Genomic DNA, 19,666 nt, shown 5'->3' with positions numbered 1-19,666 from the left:
AAAAAAAAAAAAATGTTTCAAGATGCTGTCAACATATTTTAGTGTAAAACTAATAACCCAAAGGAATTACAAGTAAGAAATGGATAATAAAAAACAATAAACATTTATGGATCGTCTATGATATGCCGATCACTGTAGTGGGCTGCAAAACATGCCAAAAAAAAAAAAAAAAACAGATTATACCTAAATAACATCCAGATTTTACAATAAAAGACTTTTAAATAACAATCTAAAATCATATATATGCCTTTGAAATGTATAAATTTTTCTTTACAATCAATTGACTTCACTGTGTTCTGCTTAGGCTGAAATTAAAATTCGTTTTCCTAAAGCCCCCCAAATCCTGACAACATGAGGAAACACTATGACTTGTAAAGACAAAGTCAAACAACTTACAAATAGGTAATATTATATACATTATTGATTATGCTAATATATACATTATGTGTTACAAGTGTATATTATAATGTATTATCTACACGGTGATAGTAATTTAAAGTGAGCCTTTTTTTCTCCACTATTCTAACCACTAACAACAACAAAAAAAGCACTGAGCTAAAAAAATTTTTAATTAAAAATTTAAAAGCATTTTAGTTGCATTTCATTTAATATTAATACATTTGGGTGAGTCAGGTAATATTATGCTAATATTACATACATTATGTATTACATGTGTATATTACAATGTATTATCTGCATGGTAGATGGTAATTTAAAGTGAGCCTTTTTTCCTCCACTGTTTTAACCACTAACAACAAGAAAAAAGCACTAAGCTAAAGAAAGAATTTTTAGTTAAAAATTTAAAAGAATTTTAGTTGCATTTCATATCATATTAACACATTTGGATGAGTCAGTCAGCTAATAATGAGTAGTAACACAAAAATTACACTGAGCCAAAGTCTTACTGCTATCAGAAGAGTCACAAAGAATCTTTACCTCATGACTCCCACTCTCCTCACTTAGCCCATAACTAAATTTAAACCATTCCTGTAAGAACTGTTCTTTGAGAAGTGGAAAGAATATTTCATGCATAGCATTAAAGAAAATGAGCTTCTGGATAAAAACACACAGAAGACGGAGAAAAATAAGGGCTGCTTATAATATCACACTGCTAACTATAAATTCCAATTTCCTAATTCTCTCAGGCCATAGTTATTCTTCTAGTTTTAGAAGAGAGGAGATAGGCAGTTCTTCTAATTAAGCTCCCTCCCACTTGAAATTTCAGTCTTGTAAAGCTCCCTCTGTTTTTATGCTAGCCTGAGAAATTTGCTGACAATGAAATTTCTACTTTAAATATTCAACATGATTTTAAATGGGTTTCTTCAAATTACTCTTCAGTGGACCTTTAAAACCACAATTGGAGAGATAAAGGTAATTAGAAATAGCAATGTAAATGGAGTTCAATCTCTCAGATGTCCTCCAAAATGTAACATCCCCTGCTCTTACCCAGTTTCCCTTAGGATGTTAAACAGTTCAACCATTTATCATTACACATCACTCATTCCATTTGCACATCACAAGATATATCCCTGCCATTCCAATTAGTATCCTACTGTGTCACAGGAGATAGAATGTTAATCACAAGAGCTACAGCAGTTAAACTGAAATAGTGTACATGAAAAGGATATACAAAATGACAAATGGAGAGACTCTTTTCAAGTCTTGGCCAAGCCACTTAGTAGTAGTGTGACCTTGAGCAAGTCCCTTAACCTCCTCTCCTCATCTGTTGTGAAAACTGAATAATTACATGAGCGCACTTTATAAGCTGCAGGTACTATACCAATATAATGAGATACAATGATTATAGCTATATATGTAAGCTAAAAAAATCTTGACCCAGAATAATAATTGAGGTCTACATCAACTTAAAACACTCATTCTCCATGCATCCTAATAGAGCCACGTGTCCAAGAGAAGTCAAGCAACAATCCTTGGAAGAAATGCTGCTATCCTGGCCAGGGGGAGATATCACAATCTCTCAAGTCATCATGTACCTATCTGTTAATTAGATAAGTCCTTTACACAAATGTAAGCCTGATGGAGACACATTATAGCCAAAAACACAATTAATGCCAGTGGGAAATACAGCAAAACTTCAAATTAAATTCTATTTATACTCTACCACAAAGTACAGTTACTTGTTCACTGGAAACATATCATTGATTTCAAGAGCTAGTGGATGAAAGCATTAGGAAGATCCTGGGATCAGCCAAGAAATATGGTATAGGTACATTCAAATTCTTAAAGAAACTGAAACATACTTTCACTTATGCATACCGTTAATCACAACCAAAAGCTTACTTAAAAGAAGTGTAATAGTCTCATGAATTCAGTATTATGTATATATATATTTTTGAGACGGAGTCTCGCTCTGTCGCCCAGGCTGGAGTGCAGTGGCGCAATCTCGGCTCACTGCAAGCTCCACCTCCCGGGTTTACGCCATTCTCCTGCCTCAGCCTCCCTAGTAGCTGGGACTACAGGTGCCCGCCACCACGCCCGGCTAGTTTTTTTTGTATTTTTTTAGTAGAGACAGGGTTTCAGCGTGTTAGCCAGGATGGTCTCAATCTCCTGATCTTGTGATCCGCCCGTCTCGGCCTCCCAAAGTGCTGGGATTACAAGCGTGAGCCACCGCGCCCGGCCTCAGTATTATATTTTTAAGCCTGGCAAGAAAAAAACTAAAAAGTATGTTAGAAGAGTTCTCTGTTGCTAAGATGAAAAACTTGAGATATAAGAGGCAACATCTTACAAAGACTACAGAGATACAACAGTTGTAGGTTAATTCAAACGTCCATTAAGGTCTTCAGTCTTCAATAGTTTCTAGAATCCAAAACGCACATCCCTAGCAGAGTTAAAAAGATACTCAAAAATTTTAAAATAAATGTCAAGTAAATTATTTAATCCTCAAAAACCTCATTACTCACAGATAATGATCAGGATCAAACTTGGCCAGCTCAGCAGCCAGGCGCTTCTGTCTTCGTTCAGCTGCAGGGGTGAAATCTGGATTCTTAATATCAATAACATCATTCAATTCATCCTGAGGACACCCAGAAAAGAAATAATTGCTATCTCCTATTTTTAGCATTTAAAACTCAAATTTTATACAAAATTCCAAAGCACAGGAAGAACCTAACTGATCAGTAAACCATGATGCCACCTGTGACATTTAGATTCAAATCCAACAAATGTTTAAGCACCTACTACTTGGTAGGCCCTGTGAGATCTTTCTCATAACTTATCTCATTTAATCCTTACAACAAACAAGCTGACTGACAGATATTAAGGCTATAAAAGTTTAACATAAAAAACAGAATGGAATAAACCCCTACAAGCAAGTAGGAACACTTAACTCAACATCCATTTCCCCATTTACACCTAGATATTTGAAAGTTATTAACGTAGAGTGGCTTGATTTTCAGACATCTACACATAGTCTCTTCTTTCTTCCTATAGTCTAGCTCAGCTGGCCTAAAGAAGCATTACCATACAGACAATATCCCTTATACGAAATGCTTGGGGTCACAGTGTTTTGGATCTTGAATATTTCTAAATTCTGGAATACCTGCATTATACCAGTTCATCAGGCCTATTCCAATAATCCCAAATGCAAAATGCTCCAAAGAGTATTTCCTTTGAGGGCCATGTTTGTGCTCAAAAAGTTTTAGATTTTGGATCATTTCAGATTTCAGATCCTGTAAAAGACTACATACAAGCTGAGCGTGACGGCTCACACCTGTAATCCAAGCACTTTGGGAGGCCAAGGCGGGTAGACTGCTTGAGTCCAGGAATTCGAACTACCCTGGGCAACACGGCGAAACCCCATCTCTACAAAATATACAAAAATTAGCCAGGTGTGGTGGCTCACGCTGGTAGTCCCAGTTACTCGAGAGGCGGAGGTGGGAGGATGGCTTGAGCCCAGGAGATGGAGGCTGCAGTGAGCCAAGATCATGCCCCTGCACTCCAGCCTGGGCGACAGAGCCAGACTCTATGAGACAGAGAGAGGAAGAGAGAGAGAGAGATTATAGGCTCATGCCTATAATCCCAGCACTCTGGGAGGCCAAGGCAAGCGGATCACGAGGTCAGAAGATCGAGACCATCCTGGCTAACATGGTGAAACCTCGTCTCTACTAAAAATACCAAAAATTAGCCGGGCATGGTGGCAGGTGCCTGTAGTCCCAGTTACACGGGAGGCTGAAGCAGGAGAATGGCATAAACCCAGGAGGCGGAGCTTGCAGTGAGCCAACATCATGCCACTGCACTCCAGCCTGGGCGACAAAGCGAGACTCCGTCTCAAAAAATAAAATAAAATAAAATAAAGCAGCTCTTTTCCTCTCTCCTCTTCCCCCTGGCCTCCAGATTCAGGGCCTCCACATACAGTCATGCAACATGTACACAGCAGAACGTGAGTGTTCTATGGCAGTGCAAGCCCCACCCAGGCTTGTTCTATGCACAGTCACATGCAGCAGCCCTATTCAAACTGGACCCTAAAAAGAAACAGAAACAAACTAAAAGCAAAGGTAGCTTGGGGTTTAGAAGTAGAAGGCATCAATCAACCAAACGGAAGAAAGAGGATGAGAAGTGTTCAACTACAGCAGGAAAAAAAGGTTCCTTTTTCTTTTAAACAACTGCTATGGCCACTAGTTACTACAGCTATTTAAAGACAGATATTGCCAAAAAAAGGTCATGTAGGATTTAAATTAGGCTTACGGAAGTTTACGTATAGGTTAGGCAGAGACAATCCAGAGAGAAAATAAAGAACAGTGAACACATCCGGCTAGTGGGTCTCCTGGAAACAATGGCCTCAGGTCCCCGTGTAGCCAAAAGGACAGGGCCAGCAAGCCTGGCGTCCTGAGGCGCTGGCAGCAGCAGTCCCAGGAGCTTGCTGGGTTGGCCCCCAAAGACTCTAGGATTGTTGCTGCTGGCAGCCACCACTGCCAGAAGCTTGTTGTGAAGTCCTGACTTTGAGCAGCCAGGGCAGTTTTCCAAAGGCACCCTGGTGGCTGGCAGCAATTTCAGAAAGGAAAAAAAGACTAGGGGTAGGGAGCGTATATCTCTGTGTATGGGGAGTAGAGGGAGGAATGTTCAGAGAATTTGTTTCAGCAAAAATATTTTATTTTCTTATTATCAGTATAAAATATAGAAGTTTACAAGCAAATCCTGCCTAAAAAGTTGGAGGCAGGCCAGGTGCGGTGGCTCACACCTGTAATCCCAGCATTTTGGGAGGCCAAGGTGGGTGGATCACGAGGTCAGGAGATCGAGACCATCCTAGCTAACACGGTGAAACCCCGTCTGTACTAAAAATTACCAAAATATTAGCCAGGCATGGTGGTGGGAATCTGTAATCCCAGCTACTGAGGAGGCTGAGGCAGGAGAATGGTGTGAACCCAGGAGGTGGAGCTTGCAGTGAGCTGAGATTGCGCCACTGCACTCCAGCCTGGGCGACAGAGCAAGACTCCGTCTTAGGGGAAAAAAAAAAAAAAAAGTTGGAGGCAAAAAATGTGAAAGACTTCTGTAAAGGGCTAAATTATTCAATGAAGAAAAGATCCCTGAGTTGAAATTATGAATTTTTTTACTTTCTTCTTTGTATTATATTTTTATAATAAATCTGTATTGCTCTTATTCTTAGAAACAAAAAAAAGCCATTTTTCATCTATGGAGGGAGGAAAAAGCTGTAAAAATACTGATATGAATAGTTAATGAAGCTGTATGGACATCTCTTCATCTACGGGCAGAACTAGAAAAAATAAACTTGTGCGAAAATAGTATTTGAGAAAATGGTGAAGTTTTCAAAATCATTTTAAATTAGAAGAGATGTTCTAAAATATCTTATTTGTGATCATCATTTCAGTTTCTTCTAGCTGCTTTACTCACAGAAATAGGGTCACATTATTAACCTCACATGATCACTCAGTTTTGAACCACTTGTTACAGCTGCCATAAACAGGGCAGCTGTGAATGCAGAAGAACTCTACAAGTAATTAACCAATTATGCAAGATTTCTGTGGCAATATTTCATAAAACATATCTACCTTAATACCTTCAAGAGGATACATTTGAATTTTTGGAATCTTGGGTTTACACTTGATTTCTGAAAAAGTCTGGTTGCTGCACACAAAGCACTCAGCACAGTGCTATCCAAATCCCCTGGAGCAAGGTGAGCTTCAGGATTCACTCAGAGTTTGGAAAGGTAACATGGCGCGCACACCGTATTTTACGTAATACCCTCTAAGATGTCTGGGGCAGCGCCCATATCCAAACGCTACTTCTACAAGGAAGTTTTGAATATGTACACTAAGTGGGATTTAAAAACCTGTATCATTTCAGGTTAAGTTTTGCCATCAAATTAAATATTTTAAAACTTTTAGTTTTCAGAACTTTGTGTGATCCCAGCATTCCACATATGGGGTTATAAACCTATACAAGTAGTATACTATTCACTTTATAAAACCCTTAGAGTTTTCCCAGATGCTCAGCCATTTTTCCCCTACATTAGGGAATATGCAAATTGTTTAGAAAAACAATGCTCATGCAATTAAAATTTGAAGAAGAGTTTAATGATTTTAGACAATTAAGCCATTTTAAATGCTTAGAATAATAAACATTACATTCAGTGGTTCATTTCCCTTTTTTCCCTTTTTTTCTTTTCCCCCCTGAGATTTAGTCTCACTCTGTCACCCAGACTGGATGGAGTTCAGTGGCGCAATCTCGGCTCACTGCAACCTCTACCTCCTGGGTTCAAGCGATTCTCCTGTCAGCCTCCCAAATAGCTGGGATTATAGGCATGCGCCACCATGCTCAGCTGATTTTTGTATTTTTAAGTAGAGACAGGGTTTCACCATGTTGGCTAGACTGGTCTCGAACTCCTGACCCGCCTGCCTCACCCTCCCAAATTGCTGGGATTACAGGCATGAGCCACCACGCGCAGCCACAGTGGTTTATTTCTGATGGGAAATAGAGGGATGTAAACAAAAAGGGATTAGACAGGAGTGAACTATATTGGTTAATATTTAATGTTTTTAACCTAAGTAATAAATATCCAGGTATTTGACACATTAGTTAAGACATCCAAAAAGATAGAAAGTATAGCAGCTTTAAAAAAAAAAAAAAAAATTAAATTATTTATTAAGGAAACATTTTCAAGATACAAGAATTTCTGACCTAAAAGGGACTCGTTCTAGGTTCACATTATGGCATTCCTGCAACATCTCAGCAACGTGTCAGAAATCCTTCAAAAGGATTTTCCGTAAACAGCAGCAACAATTAAGTAACAAACCCCTGGCCTCAAGAAGCACTTCTAATCTAAATGTAAAATCTGTACTTAGTCGTGTGACATTAATTATCATTCATGTATAGCGTTAGATTGGCAAGCCCCAAACAGCCTGACCACAAACTATCTCTTGGCCAAACAACTGAGGTCCATTCACTGTTGTTCCTGCTACAGACAAAACTGACTATTCTAATTACCTCTGAGATCACCAGCGATTGTGATCAAGCAGAGAATATGGGCAGACTACAACTCAGCAGAAAAACACCTAAGTTTTTAGAAGGAAGGTTATTTTATCAGCATTATTTGCTCCTAAGTAAATCTCAATTTTGTTCCCTTTAAGGAATTTTGAGAGCATTTTATATTTTTCAAGGGCAGGAGTCTTTACAGCATTCTACACTTTCCAAAGACTTTTCACATGCATTCTCTTTTTAAATTTTCAAGACAGCCTTATAAAGTAGGTGGGCAAATTTATCCCCACTTTCCAAAAGAGAAGACAAAACTTACTTGTGGTCAAATAACTGGCCTGGTATCCCAAACCTAAACATAGGCAGGAGCAGGACCAGAACCTGGGTCTTTTCCCTCTCCTTGGTAAATTCAAATATGTCTTACGATAATAAACCACATTCTAAACAGGTTTTGTTTTGTTTTTTGAGACAGACTCTCGCTCTGTCGCCAAGGCTGGAATGCAGTGGCACGATCTCAGCTCACTGCAACCTCCGCCTCCTGGGTTCAAGGGATTTTCCTGCCTCAGCCTCCCGAGTAGCCGGGTCCACAGGCAGGTGCCACTATGCCTGGCTAATTTTTTGTATTTTTAGTAGAGACAGGGTATCACCATGTTAGCCAGGATGGTCTCGATCTCCTGACCTCATGATCCGCCCGCCTCGGCCTCCCAAACTGCTGGGATTACACGCACCACCACATCCGGCTAATTTGGCCAACATGGCAAAACTCCATCTCTACTAAAAATAGAAAAATTAGCCAGGCGTGGTGATGGGCACCTGTAAGCCCAGCTACTTGGGAGGCTGAGGCCGGAGAATCGCTTGGACCTAGGAGGCAGAGGTCGCAGTGAGCCAAGATCATGCCACTGCACTCCAGCAAAGTGAGACTCTGTCTTAAAAAAAAAAAAAAAAGAATAAACAATGGACTGGGCACAGTGGCTCATGCCTGTAATCCCAGAACTTTGAGAGGCCAAGGCAGGCAAATTGCTCAAGTTTGAGACCATCCTGGCCAACATGGTAAAACTCCATCTTTGCTAAAAATACAAAAAACTAGCTGGGCGTGGTGGTGGGCACCTGTAATCCCAGCTACTCAGGAGGCTGAGGCAGGAGAATTGCTTGAACCTGAGAGGCAGAGGTTGCCATCAGCCGAGATCGCGCCACTGCACTGCACTCCAGCCTTGGCGACAGGGTAAGACTCTGTCTCAAAAAAAAAAAGAAATAGACAATGGTGCCTACTACACACCAAGAATTAGACAATTTGATCAAAACACATAATCTCACTCTCGCCAGGAACATTCTATTTCATGTATATACAGAAGAGAAGAGACATCATGCCGTAAGTACATGATCACATTTTTCAGAAGTATAAAACATAAAGCTTTGCAGGAAGTATGAGAGAAGAGTTCTGCTTCGCACTTTGGAAACTTCATGTCTAGAATACTGAATAAAGGGGAGAAAAAAGAAAGCCACGGGGCGTCTGTAAGAGCAGTACAGTTAGGCAGAACAGCCAATGATATGGAAGGGAATGAACATCTATGTACTTTAGCTGTGCTAAGTGCTTAAATACAATCACCTCCTGTAATATTACTTTTAAAAACTACTGAGTATAAGCATAACTGAAATTAAAATATCCAAATGGAAAAATCCTATAGATCAAGATCTTTCAGAAAGACAACATACCTGTAACCGCTGAAACACTCCTGATCTTAAGTTTCCAAATCCATAGTGGCACTGCGGATTCAAAGCACTTTCTGATACCTCTTCATAGGGTGTCTGCTCAATTTCCCAATCAAATTCTTCATCGTCAACAACTTCCTCAGGAATCTCAGAAGCATCTGAACGTGTTAAATTTTAATTTAATTTTTTTTAAGTATTGGACTTAAGCACAACTAGGGGAAGAAAAAGTATAGGAAAAAATGCCCACACAGATGTACCAAAAGACATGTACAAGAATATTCATAGCTCCGCTATTCACGATAGCAAAAAAAAAAAAGAACCAAAAATGTGGTATATTCATACAATGGAATATTACATAGCAATGAAAGCAAATGAATCTCAGCCAGAATATGAATAAATCTCACAAAAATAATGTTAAGGGAAAGCAGCCAGACAAAAACAACACATACTGTATGACCTATATATGCAACACAGTAACAGGCAAAACAGAGAATAGTGGTTACCCTGGAGAGAGCACAAAGTAATGGAAGAATACAGGATGGGGTTCCGGGGTGTTGGAAATGCTCTATTTCTTGACAGAGGTGGTGTTCACTTTACATCGGTGGTCCCCAAACTTTTTGGCACCAAAGACTGGATTTGTGGAAGACAACTTTTCCACAGATCAAAGGGGTAAAGAGATAGTTTTGGGGGATGAAACTGTTCCACCTCAGATCATCAGGCTTCAGATTCTCATAGGGAGAACGCAACCTACACCGTTCGCAGGCACAGTTCACAGTAAGTTCATGCTCCTATGAGAATCTAATCTGATCTGACAGGAGCCAGAGCTCAGGCAGTAATACTCCCGGCCCTCCGCTCACCTCCTGTTGTGCATCCAGGTTCCTAACAGGCCATGGATCAGTACTGGTCGGCAACCTGAGGGTTGGGGACCCCTGTTCTACGTAACTCACTGAAATGTATACTTCTGATGTTAGCTCAAGATGCTAATATTTTGCCAACCACAAAATGCTGCTTTAATTGGTCCAAAAATATGAGAGATCTGGTTCAACAGGATTTTTAATGTCTTAATTATATCACCAAAGAAGCTATTTTCATATGGTTTCACATGAGCACCTTATACCTGAAGTATTTTCTTCAATTTCCTATTCACTATATCCCATTTCCCCTACAAATACACAGCATTCCAAATATTTCTATTTATCTTAATTTCCTCCCAACTGCAATAAACATACCTATTTCTTCCACAAGTGGTTTTGCTGTCCTGGATTTTCTTGGTGCCAGAAGAGCAGTTAACATGTTTAGCCCCTCAAAATGCTGGCCAGGGGTTTCTTTGGGCAGGCAAATGGTAAAAATTCCTTAAAGATAAATTTGTTTTACGCTTAGATTAAAATATTCAAAAAGCTGGACACAACAGCTTACACCAGTAATCCCAATACTCTGGCAGGCTGAGGCAGGAGGATCATTTTAGCCCAGGAGTTCAAGAACACCCTGGGCAACATAGCAAGACCCCATCTCTACAGAAAATAATAAAAAAAATTTTTCATTAAAAGTAAAAAATAAATAAAATAGTCAAAGACTTCATAAATATATCTAAGAAATATATGCCTTGGTAAAATACAATTCTATTTTACAGAGCTCTAAAACTATGTCCTCATAGATTTGGTGAATACAAGTCAAGATAGAAAAAGGTTCTTAATGAGGGTTTTTCAGAAGCTGTCATTTCTATAAAAAATTATTAATCTGGCTGGGTGCAGTGGCTCATGCCTGTAATCCCAGCATTTTGGGAGCCTGAGGTGGGCGGATCACGAGGTCAAGAGATCGAGACCATCCTGGCCAACATGGTGAAACCCCATCTCTACTAAAAAATACAAAAATTAGCTGGGCGTGGTGGCACACGCACCTGTAGTCCCAGCTACTCGAGAGGCGGAGGCAGGGGAATCGCTTGAACCCAGGAGGAAGAGGTTGCTGTGAGCCGAGATCGTGCCACTGCACTCCAGCCTGGGCAACAGAGCAAGATTTTGTCTCAAAATAAAAAATATATATATATATATTTTTTAATCTGTTAAAGCTATAGAATACTTTAATTTTATACAGTATGACCTTCACCTACTGATAATATTAAAAATCCGAGTTAAAACTTCTAAAAATCAATGGCCTAAGAAGGTAATAGCTTAGAATTAACCAGGAGTTACTAATTAGACTTCTGGAAAAGGAGGAAAAAATCCGAATACCTAATCCAATGGAGAATGGCAGCAGTTTTAAAAATACACAGAATCTTAGATACAACAACTATGGCTCAATAAGGTTTTCGGGCACGTCAGGAGATCTATCCCTAAAGTCTATGGCAGACTCAAACTCTATGTACTTCTTTTCTTTCCTTGACTGAGTTTATCATTCTTATTTAGGCTTCCCTGGGAACTTACTACATTATTTAGCACTCTTATATTTTAAAACATTTTGCCTCTTTCAGTGTACTGAACTGAATTTCAACATATCAAATACAACTCAGCCCAAATATCTCCGCATATACAATCTTCCTTAACTCCTGTGTATTTTTAAAATTTAATAATTTTGTTTCAATATGCAACTTACCTATAACTAAAAGCCAGTTTACTATCTAGGAAGGCAGTTTCACTATACTTCATTACACATTAATTACACTGCATTACAGGTTAGATCTCTGTCATTTAACCCACCTTAGCCCAGTTCAGTAAGGTCAATAAATATTCATTGAATAAAGTACACAAGAGTACACAAGGTGTTCTAAATCCAATGACAAAGGAAGCCAGTGGCTTCTATAAAGGAAAAATAAATGGGTTCATGGCTAGCTGAAATGAAGGGCTCATCAATCATGAGGAGAAAATTCAATTAGCCTTTAAATGCCACCCATGCATAGTTTCTCTCTCACCTACCTGTTATTAAAATTCAAGTGTGAAAATTATACAAGAAAGATTCCATTCATAAGCTCATAAGTCATCTACATTTTTTACAATCAATCATTTCACATGTTCTAATTTTTACTTTTAAATGTCTACTAAATGAAGGGAAAGTACTCTAAGAAATAGAACCAGAGTATTCAACTTTACTTTGAAGAATATTGTGAAATACTTTAAAGGACTTGTGGGGGACAAAAACATCAATAACAGGCACTAGACACTAAGAAGCAATAAAGAGTGATCAGAACAGATTATACTTGAAAGATATCAAAAGGTCCCCACGGTATCTTGAAAGATTATTATGTAAATAATGTGAAAAATCCCAAGAAATAAACTAACAAAAATTCCAAAGACGATACCTTTATCTGCGTCATAGGACCCTTGCTCGCTTCCATTTTCTACTATTCTTCCAGGTAGGGTTAATCTGCAGATTTAACACAGGTCTCATGAAGTCCTTAAATTATAACATAAGTGGCCATCAATACTTGTAAACATTTAACCATCAAAATAATCATTTTTTTAAAAAGTTCCTCAGTATTACTTTCACATTTTAATAAACTAAATAAGTTAGATTCGAAATAAGTTAGATTCTTTCCCCAACTAAGAAAGCAGAAATCAGAGATGACTCATCTATTTGAATACCCTTAGTCACCAATAAAATAGATACTGAAAAAGAAAAACCATAATAAATAATAGTTATCACTACTGTTAAAATACAAGTTGAGTATCCCTAACCTGAAAATCTGAAATGCTCGAAAATCTGAAACTTTATGAGCACCAACATGACACCACAAAGTGGAAAACTCCACACTTGACCTCACGTGATGAGTCACAGTCAAAAAGCAGTCAAAATTTGGGTGCATACACAAAATTAATAAAGGTATTATATAAACCTACCTTTTGGCTATGTGTATAAGGTGTATATAAAACAAATAAATTTCGTGTTTAAACTTGAGTTCCATTCCCAAGATATCTCATTATGTATGTACAAATATTCCAAAACTCTAGAAAATCTGAAATTTCAGATAAGGGACACTCAATCTGTACAGACAAGGGATACTCAATGGGAAACAATAAAGAAACATAAAACCAATCGCTTTTATCAAGCAAATTACTACTTTAAAAAAAAAGCAGAAAGCAAAAGTGTCAAATCTCATCATTATTATGTGGGGATTTACCCATCTTTAGTACTAAAAGAAAGGAAGTGATTGGCTGGGTGCAGTGGCTCACGCCTGTAATCCTAGTACTTTGGGAGGCCGAGGCAGGTGGATCACCTTAGGTCAGGAGTTCAAGACCAGTCTGGCCAACATGGAGAAACCCCATCTCTACTAAAAATACAAAAATTAGCCAGGCGTGGTGGTACATGCCTGTAGCCCCAGCTATTCAGGAGGCTGAGGCAGAAGAATCACTTGAACCCAGCAGGCGGAGGTTGCAGTGAGCTAAGATCACGCCACTGCACTCCAGCCTGGGCGAGAGTAAGACTCTGTGTCAAAAGAAAAAAAAAGAAAGAAAAAAGAAATGAAGTGATTTCCCAGTTTCCAGTTTTACCCTAGTTCAATCAGTCTTCCACTGAGGCCCCAAAAGAATTTTTCTAAAACAGGAATCTAATTGTCACTTTTCTATTTTAAAAAACGTCTATGGCTGCCTGATATTGCCTAGATAATTTAAACTCATCAGAAGGGCATCTCAGGCCCACTCCGTATCATTCCAAACTTGAAATTTGAGCTTCCTTTCCTCCCATGGCCCTCCCCCTTCTTTCCCATTAAATACAATTAAAAACAAAAACACCTGACAATCCCAAACGGCCCAGAGCCTTTAATCCCAAGGTTTCCTCAAGCTTCAATATATTTTCAGAATGAAAATCCCTCTAAGCCAGAATAAGGAGTCAGTTTATGGATGAGTTTGTTATAATGGTTACAAACACTAACTTTAGGGTCAGAATCTGAATTAACTCCCAGATCTGCCATTTACTAGATGTGTAACAACCTTCTTTGTACAAGTTAATCATTCTTCAAGAATCATAAATTCTTCTTCTGTAAAGGAGGGAAATAACAGTAACTATCCATGAGTTACTATGAGCATGAAATGAAAATGCAAAGAGCTCAGTGGTTGGCACAATAGGTGAGCATTCAGAAAATGTGAGCTATTATTACCAGCTCCCTTCCCCTAAACTCTAAAAGCCTAGAGTTCAATTCTTACTGCATAGGAAATCATATTTGCTTACAGGGTGCCTCCCCAGCTACACTCTCCGTTCTTCAAGGAGAGGGACCAGGTTTTATTCGTCCTTGGTATGCCACAGCAAACTGTATTTTTTTTTTTTTTAAAGACATAGTCTTGCTCTGTTACTCAGGCCGGAGTGCGATAGCACAACCTTGACTCACTGCAATCTTCGCCTTCCAGGTTCAGATGATTCTCTCACCTCAGCTTCCCAAGTAGCTAGGACTACAAGTGCGTGCCACCGAGCCCAGCTAATTTTTTTATATTTTTAGTAGAGATGGGGTTTCACCATGTTGGTCAGGCTGGTCTCCACCTCCTGACCTCAAGTGATCTGCCCACCTTGGCCTCCCAAAGTGCTGAGATTACAGGCGTGAGCCACCACACCTGGGGGCAAACTGTATTTTCAAAGAATGCCCATCTCACAGCACTCTTCCCAACCATGAAGGTCTATGTCCCCTCCTCTTAAAATTCAGCAGGCTCTGGGACTGTTTTGATGAATACAATAAAGCAGAAGTGACACCGGAATTAGACCTTCAACATACGAATTTGGGGGCAAGAGTTGGGGGGGTGCCCATAAATAATCCATCCACGGCAACGGGTAAATAATAAAACCTCATTGTAATACTGTCCTAATAACAAATGAGATAATCCGTATAAAGCACCAATCTGGAGTAAAAATTCAATAAATATTTGCTACCACCATAATCTTCCTATTCTTCACATCCTGGCTTAAATATCGCCTCCCCAGAAAGGCTGTTCCTGACTACTTTATAAAATATGGGCCCCTCTTCATTCTATATCATGCACTTCTTTCTCCTCATAGTACCTGCCACAATTAGGTAGACGGCTAGTTTATTGTTTTCCTCTCCCCAGTGTAAAGTACATGAGGGCAGAACTTTGTCTTGTTCAGCGCAATAATCCCAACACTGAAACTCAATAAACAAACTAAAGAAATAAGTGAATTAAGAAACTGGAAACTGCAATATATTCAAAAAGGTACGTTACACGGTATAAGGGAAATCCGAGCAAAACTGGTTCAGGAACAGTGAAAAAACCACCTTGACTGGTGGAGAAGATTTGTATCACAAAAGTACTTGGGTGGGAAAAGCAGGCTGCAGCTGCACTTGAGAAAAATTAGGAGGATGGATAAAGAGAAGGACAAAAGATTGGCAATGCTTTACGATGAATATGTAGCAGCAGGTTCTGTGGAATGGGGTTAATAGCAGTGCTTATCCCTAAGCAACACTGTCAAAGTTAAATGAGATACGGCATTACAAAGCACTTAACGGAACTGCTTGTCCACCACACTGCGGGTGATCAGTGTTAGCTGCTACTAAGGTTACGATTCTGCAAGGAGAATAATTTAAACAGGTCAAGTACTGACGGCCCCTCACGAAGACTTGGGGGAAATAACCACACATCAGGGGCAAAACCAAACAGAGGAGCAGCAGACAGCAGGGAAGCAGGAGAACTAGGCTAATATGGTGTCAAGAGGTCCAAAAAAGGTAAGAATTTCAGGAAGTAGGGAGGGGACAGACAAGAGATGGATCAACAGAAGGCTGCCTGAGCAAAGTTAAAAGGACCGACGGGTTGGGAAGTCACGGGGATGTCAGCGCGCGCCGTTCGTAGGGAGGGAGAGACTGGGAGAGCGAATGCGGAGTGAAAGAACAGAACAAGTCAGAACGGAACGAGAACTAGGGCGACAGGGCAGAAACGGGCAAGTGACACGGTCCAAACGCCACTTTTTCAAGTGATTCCGCAATCCTTTGATGTGGGATTTAAGAAAGCTTAAGAAGGAAAAGGGCTTCTGCAGCATCTAAAACGCACCCCTGGAAGAGGGAGGGCATTTCCCTGTCACCAAGAGAAGCTGCGGAAACGTCGGGAAATGGCATTCGCGCAATCGAGAACTGCACTCTCGACCTTGCATCCTCCCGCTAAAGCAGCTATCTAACGAATGCGCCTTTCCTGCGGCCAGGCACCCAGAACTCGCCTGAGAAAGTAGGGCTTGGCGTAGAACTTGAAGTCGGACCCCTCGAAATAGACGTCGAACTCGGAGACCCGGGCGTAGGGCACGCGGATGGCGATGGTCAGGAAGTCCGGATCCTGGCTGAGGTCGAACGCCGGGGTCAGCATCGCCGCACCGGACGCAACGGCCGGCGCCACTCGCTCTCACTGCCGCCACGTTCCCGCCACGCAAACTCTACAATTCCCCACGCGCAGGAACCCGCGGTGTGAGCCACAGAGCTTCCGGCTCGAGGCGGAAGTGCTCTCGCGTGGGGCAGGAAGTCCCGCCCCACGCCGATCTCCACGGAGACGGGACGCCGTTCGAGAAGAGGTGGAACTTTCGAAACCGCCGGGAGGAGAAAGGGCGTGGCGAGTGGTGCCTGGGCGCAGGCGTTGAACCGAGCGGATGACTAGCAACCAAGCCTTTTGCGAGGTTTTTAGAGATGATTTTAACAACACTGGCTTGGCAGGTGGACAGACGTGCGTTTGAATCCCTTCCTGGCCACAACTTCCCAGCTGTAAGACCTTGGGAAGGTTACAAAACCTCTGTATATCTTCTGTGAAACGAGGATACGAGAACCTGGCCCCATAGAGATGCTGTGAGGGTAGCGTGAAGTTGTGCATGTAGAACTCTAATAACGAACTTGGCAAGTTGTCAACGTTTGATGTGCTGAAGTAGTCACCGCAGTAGCCGCAGCAGCACCGTTACAGTGGTTTCCCTTAGTCCTCACCTGCCTTATTAACAATTCCTCTTACACTTTCCCTTTCCTCCCTCTCTCTTTCCACTTCTCTTTTTCTGCAGCTTTCTCTCTCATTCTTAACCGCTTCTTTGAAGGGTTTTCTCTTTAACAGATCATCCATCCCACTAATCTCATCTAATCCACGCTGCAAACTCTAAAGAAAACGACTCACAGAGGTTAAGAGTATATTTTATAACCATGCATTTTACAGTGATTAGAACTCAGAACGTTTGCCTCTTACACCGTGTCGGTGATTGCATTACACAAATTAAGGTCCCTCTGTATTCCGCTTCTTTCCTTTTTCTCACTCTTGTCCTTACACTTGTCTGAGGACATCTTTTCTGTGTTTTTTTTTTTTTCTACTTGTCTTCCCTGTATTTTCTCCCCTTGGAGTGTGCCCCTTATACTCTCTCCGTGCCTCTCCCACTAGTCTCCCTCTTCCCCCACATATTCCCTTGGTCTTTCCACACATGTCGTTTCCTGTTATTCCACCACTAATTAGAATAATCCAGTTGCGGTATTTATTCCATGGTTTTAAGTATCAGTGGAAAGGAGATGAAAGTCATCTCCTAGGACAGTGGAGATAACCAGGAAACTTCAAAAGCCTTTTCAATCTCCAACTGTTTTATGATTCTAAGGAAACATTGTTGAAACTTCATTAGGACTCAGAAAAAAAAAAATAACAGGGGCTAACATTAACTGAATACTTACTATGTGCCAGCACTGCAGCAAACCCTTTATAATGATCTCATTTTCCCTCCTGACAGCTCTATGAAGTAGGCATTATATATTCCCTTGGCTTGCACAGGATCTCACAGCTAAGTGGCGCAATGGGAATTGAAACCCAGGTGAGTCTGATTCCTAGGCCCAGGCTCTACACTATTACGGAGTTGACTCCCTCTGTTATTACCACCTACTTCCTTTGTTTCACATTCTAATGCCAAGCCTGCCTGCTTTAGACCATACTGAGCCTTACAAGTAACAGGCACTCAATATTGACAATGAATTGATGCCAACTTGGATTTAGTAAAGCTCTCAAAAGGTCCCTTGAGATAGGCCTTTGACTAAACTATTCCAAGTTAGCTTCTTTACAAAGAATCTTGGCCGGGTACGGTGGCTCACGCCTGTAATCCCAGCACTTTGGGAGGCCCAGGCGGGTGGATCACCTAAGGTCAGGAGTTCGAGACTAGCCTGGCCAAGATGGTAAAACCCCGTCTCTACTAAAAATACAAAAATTAGCTGGGCATGGTGGTGTGCACCTATAATCCCAGCTACTCAGGAGGCTGAGGCAGGAGAACCCCTTGAACCCAGGAGGCAGAAGTTGCAGTGAGCCGAGATTGTGCCATTGCACTCCAGCCTGGGTGACAAGAGTGCAACTCCATCTCAAAAAAAAAAAAAAAGAAAGAAAGAAAGAATCTTTACATCTGCCATGGGGCCTCATTCCTGTAGGTCATAAGCATTAATATTTTTAAATTACTAATGCCAGAGAATCAACTGAAACAAGCTATGCTATCCATGAGGAAACTCTAATTGAAAGCACTTTGCAAACTACAGCTGTGCATTTCCTGGGTACTTTATTATGTGTCTGGCAACACACACACACACAGGACTGCAACACAGAAAAACAGACGACACGATTCAGTGCTGCTCTCATTATAAGAAATATATATTGCATCTGTGAAACCACAAAATACTGATAGTTTCAAGTATATAACAAAGTTTTGTTGTTTTGGGTTTCTGTTGGTTTTTGTTTTCTTACAAGCAACAGTTCTCTTATTTTTGCATTTCTAATTTGTGGTAAATATAAGTTATAGATTCGTTCTCACTTAAGAACATAAAGTTCCTTTTGGCTGCCATGCAACTTTGGTTCTTTCTCCTTCCTCAGAGGCAGTCCTTGTAGCTATCACTTCAGACCCATTTCTAATTCTACATCCATTTCTGTGGACCCTGATGCCTTGTGTTTAGACCCACTTTATGTGGACACATTCTCACACTATAAATGTAATTCTGCAACATGCTTTTTTTCCTACTTTGGTTCATTTTTGAGACATAGCTATATTGATTCATAGATCAAATTGAGTTTCTATTTCTGAATACAGACATTGCTTGACAATAAAGACATTTTAGTGTTTTAAATTGGCTCTGGTTTAGAGGTGAAAAATAGGAATGCAATTTTTCATCATTTTTGAGCATTCAAATGTTGCAGTATTTTTTATCTTTTCATTTTCTGAAAACTTACTTTTGGATGGCCTACCACTATTTTAAAAATAGTTGTTTTTTTCTGGCCTACAGAGGACATAAAATAAAATAATAAGATAAAGTTTTTTCCATGACCAACTTATTTAGGACAAGTGTGTAACCCATCATCTTTCATTATTTTAAATTGGCCCCTCCTCTGATCTAACAACCCTGATTGTGATCCATAAGCTTCCAAATTAAATGTTGAATTAAAAATGATTTTTATAAACAATTCCACTATCAGCTTTATTACCAAGTTCTATTGTTAGAAGTCTTTTAATGGTGAAATACTCCTTGTTTCCAGAAGGTGGCATGCATGTAGGTGATTAAAACAATGTTATCTCAAAGAATGGAGTTTTAACCTGTGTTGAAAAA

General features: G+C 40.2%; 1 protein-coding gene across 2 annotated transcripts in view; it reads right to left on the bottom strand.

Moving 5' to 3' along the window:
* Positions 1-16,582, bottom strand: part of SHQ1 (SHQ1, H/ACA ribonucleoprotein assembly factor) — a 107,324-nt gene extending 90,742 nt beyond the window's left edge. The window contains exons 1-5 of one of the 2 annotated variants that reach the window (XM_025374971.1): positions 16,300-16,582; positions 12,452-12,516; positions 10,389-10,511; positions 9,163-9,317; positions 2,922-3,034 (exon numbers count right to left, since the gene is read on the bottom strand). In XM_025374971.1, the coding sequence (XP_025230756.1) occupies positions 2,922-3,034; positions 9,163-9,317; positions 10,389-10,511; positions 12,452-12,516; positions 16,300-16,442 (599 nt within the window). In that variant the 5' untranslated portion in view covers positions 16,443-16,582. Of the gene's footprint in view, positions 1-2,921; positions 3,035-9,162; positions 9,318-10,388; positions 10,512-12,451; positions 12,547-16,299 lie in introns of both variants that reach the window. The other variant, XM_025374972.1, reaches the window with a different exon arrangement.
* Between the last annotated feature and the right edge of the window lie 3,084 nt (positions 16,583-19,666).

The sequence above is a fragment of the Theropithecus gelada genome, chromosome 2 (genome assembly GCF_003255815.1).
Source record: "Theropithecus gelada isolate Dixy chromosome 2, Tgel_1.0, whole genome shotgun sequence".
In the NCBI taxonomy this organism is placed as follows: Eukaryota; Metazoa; Chordata; class Mammalia; order Primates; family Cercopithecidae; genus Theropithecus; species Theropithecus gelada.
The sequence above is the reverse complement of the archived record's forward strand: the minus strand, read 5'-3'. Positions and strand labels throughout refer to the sequence as shown.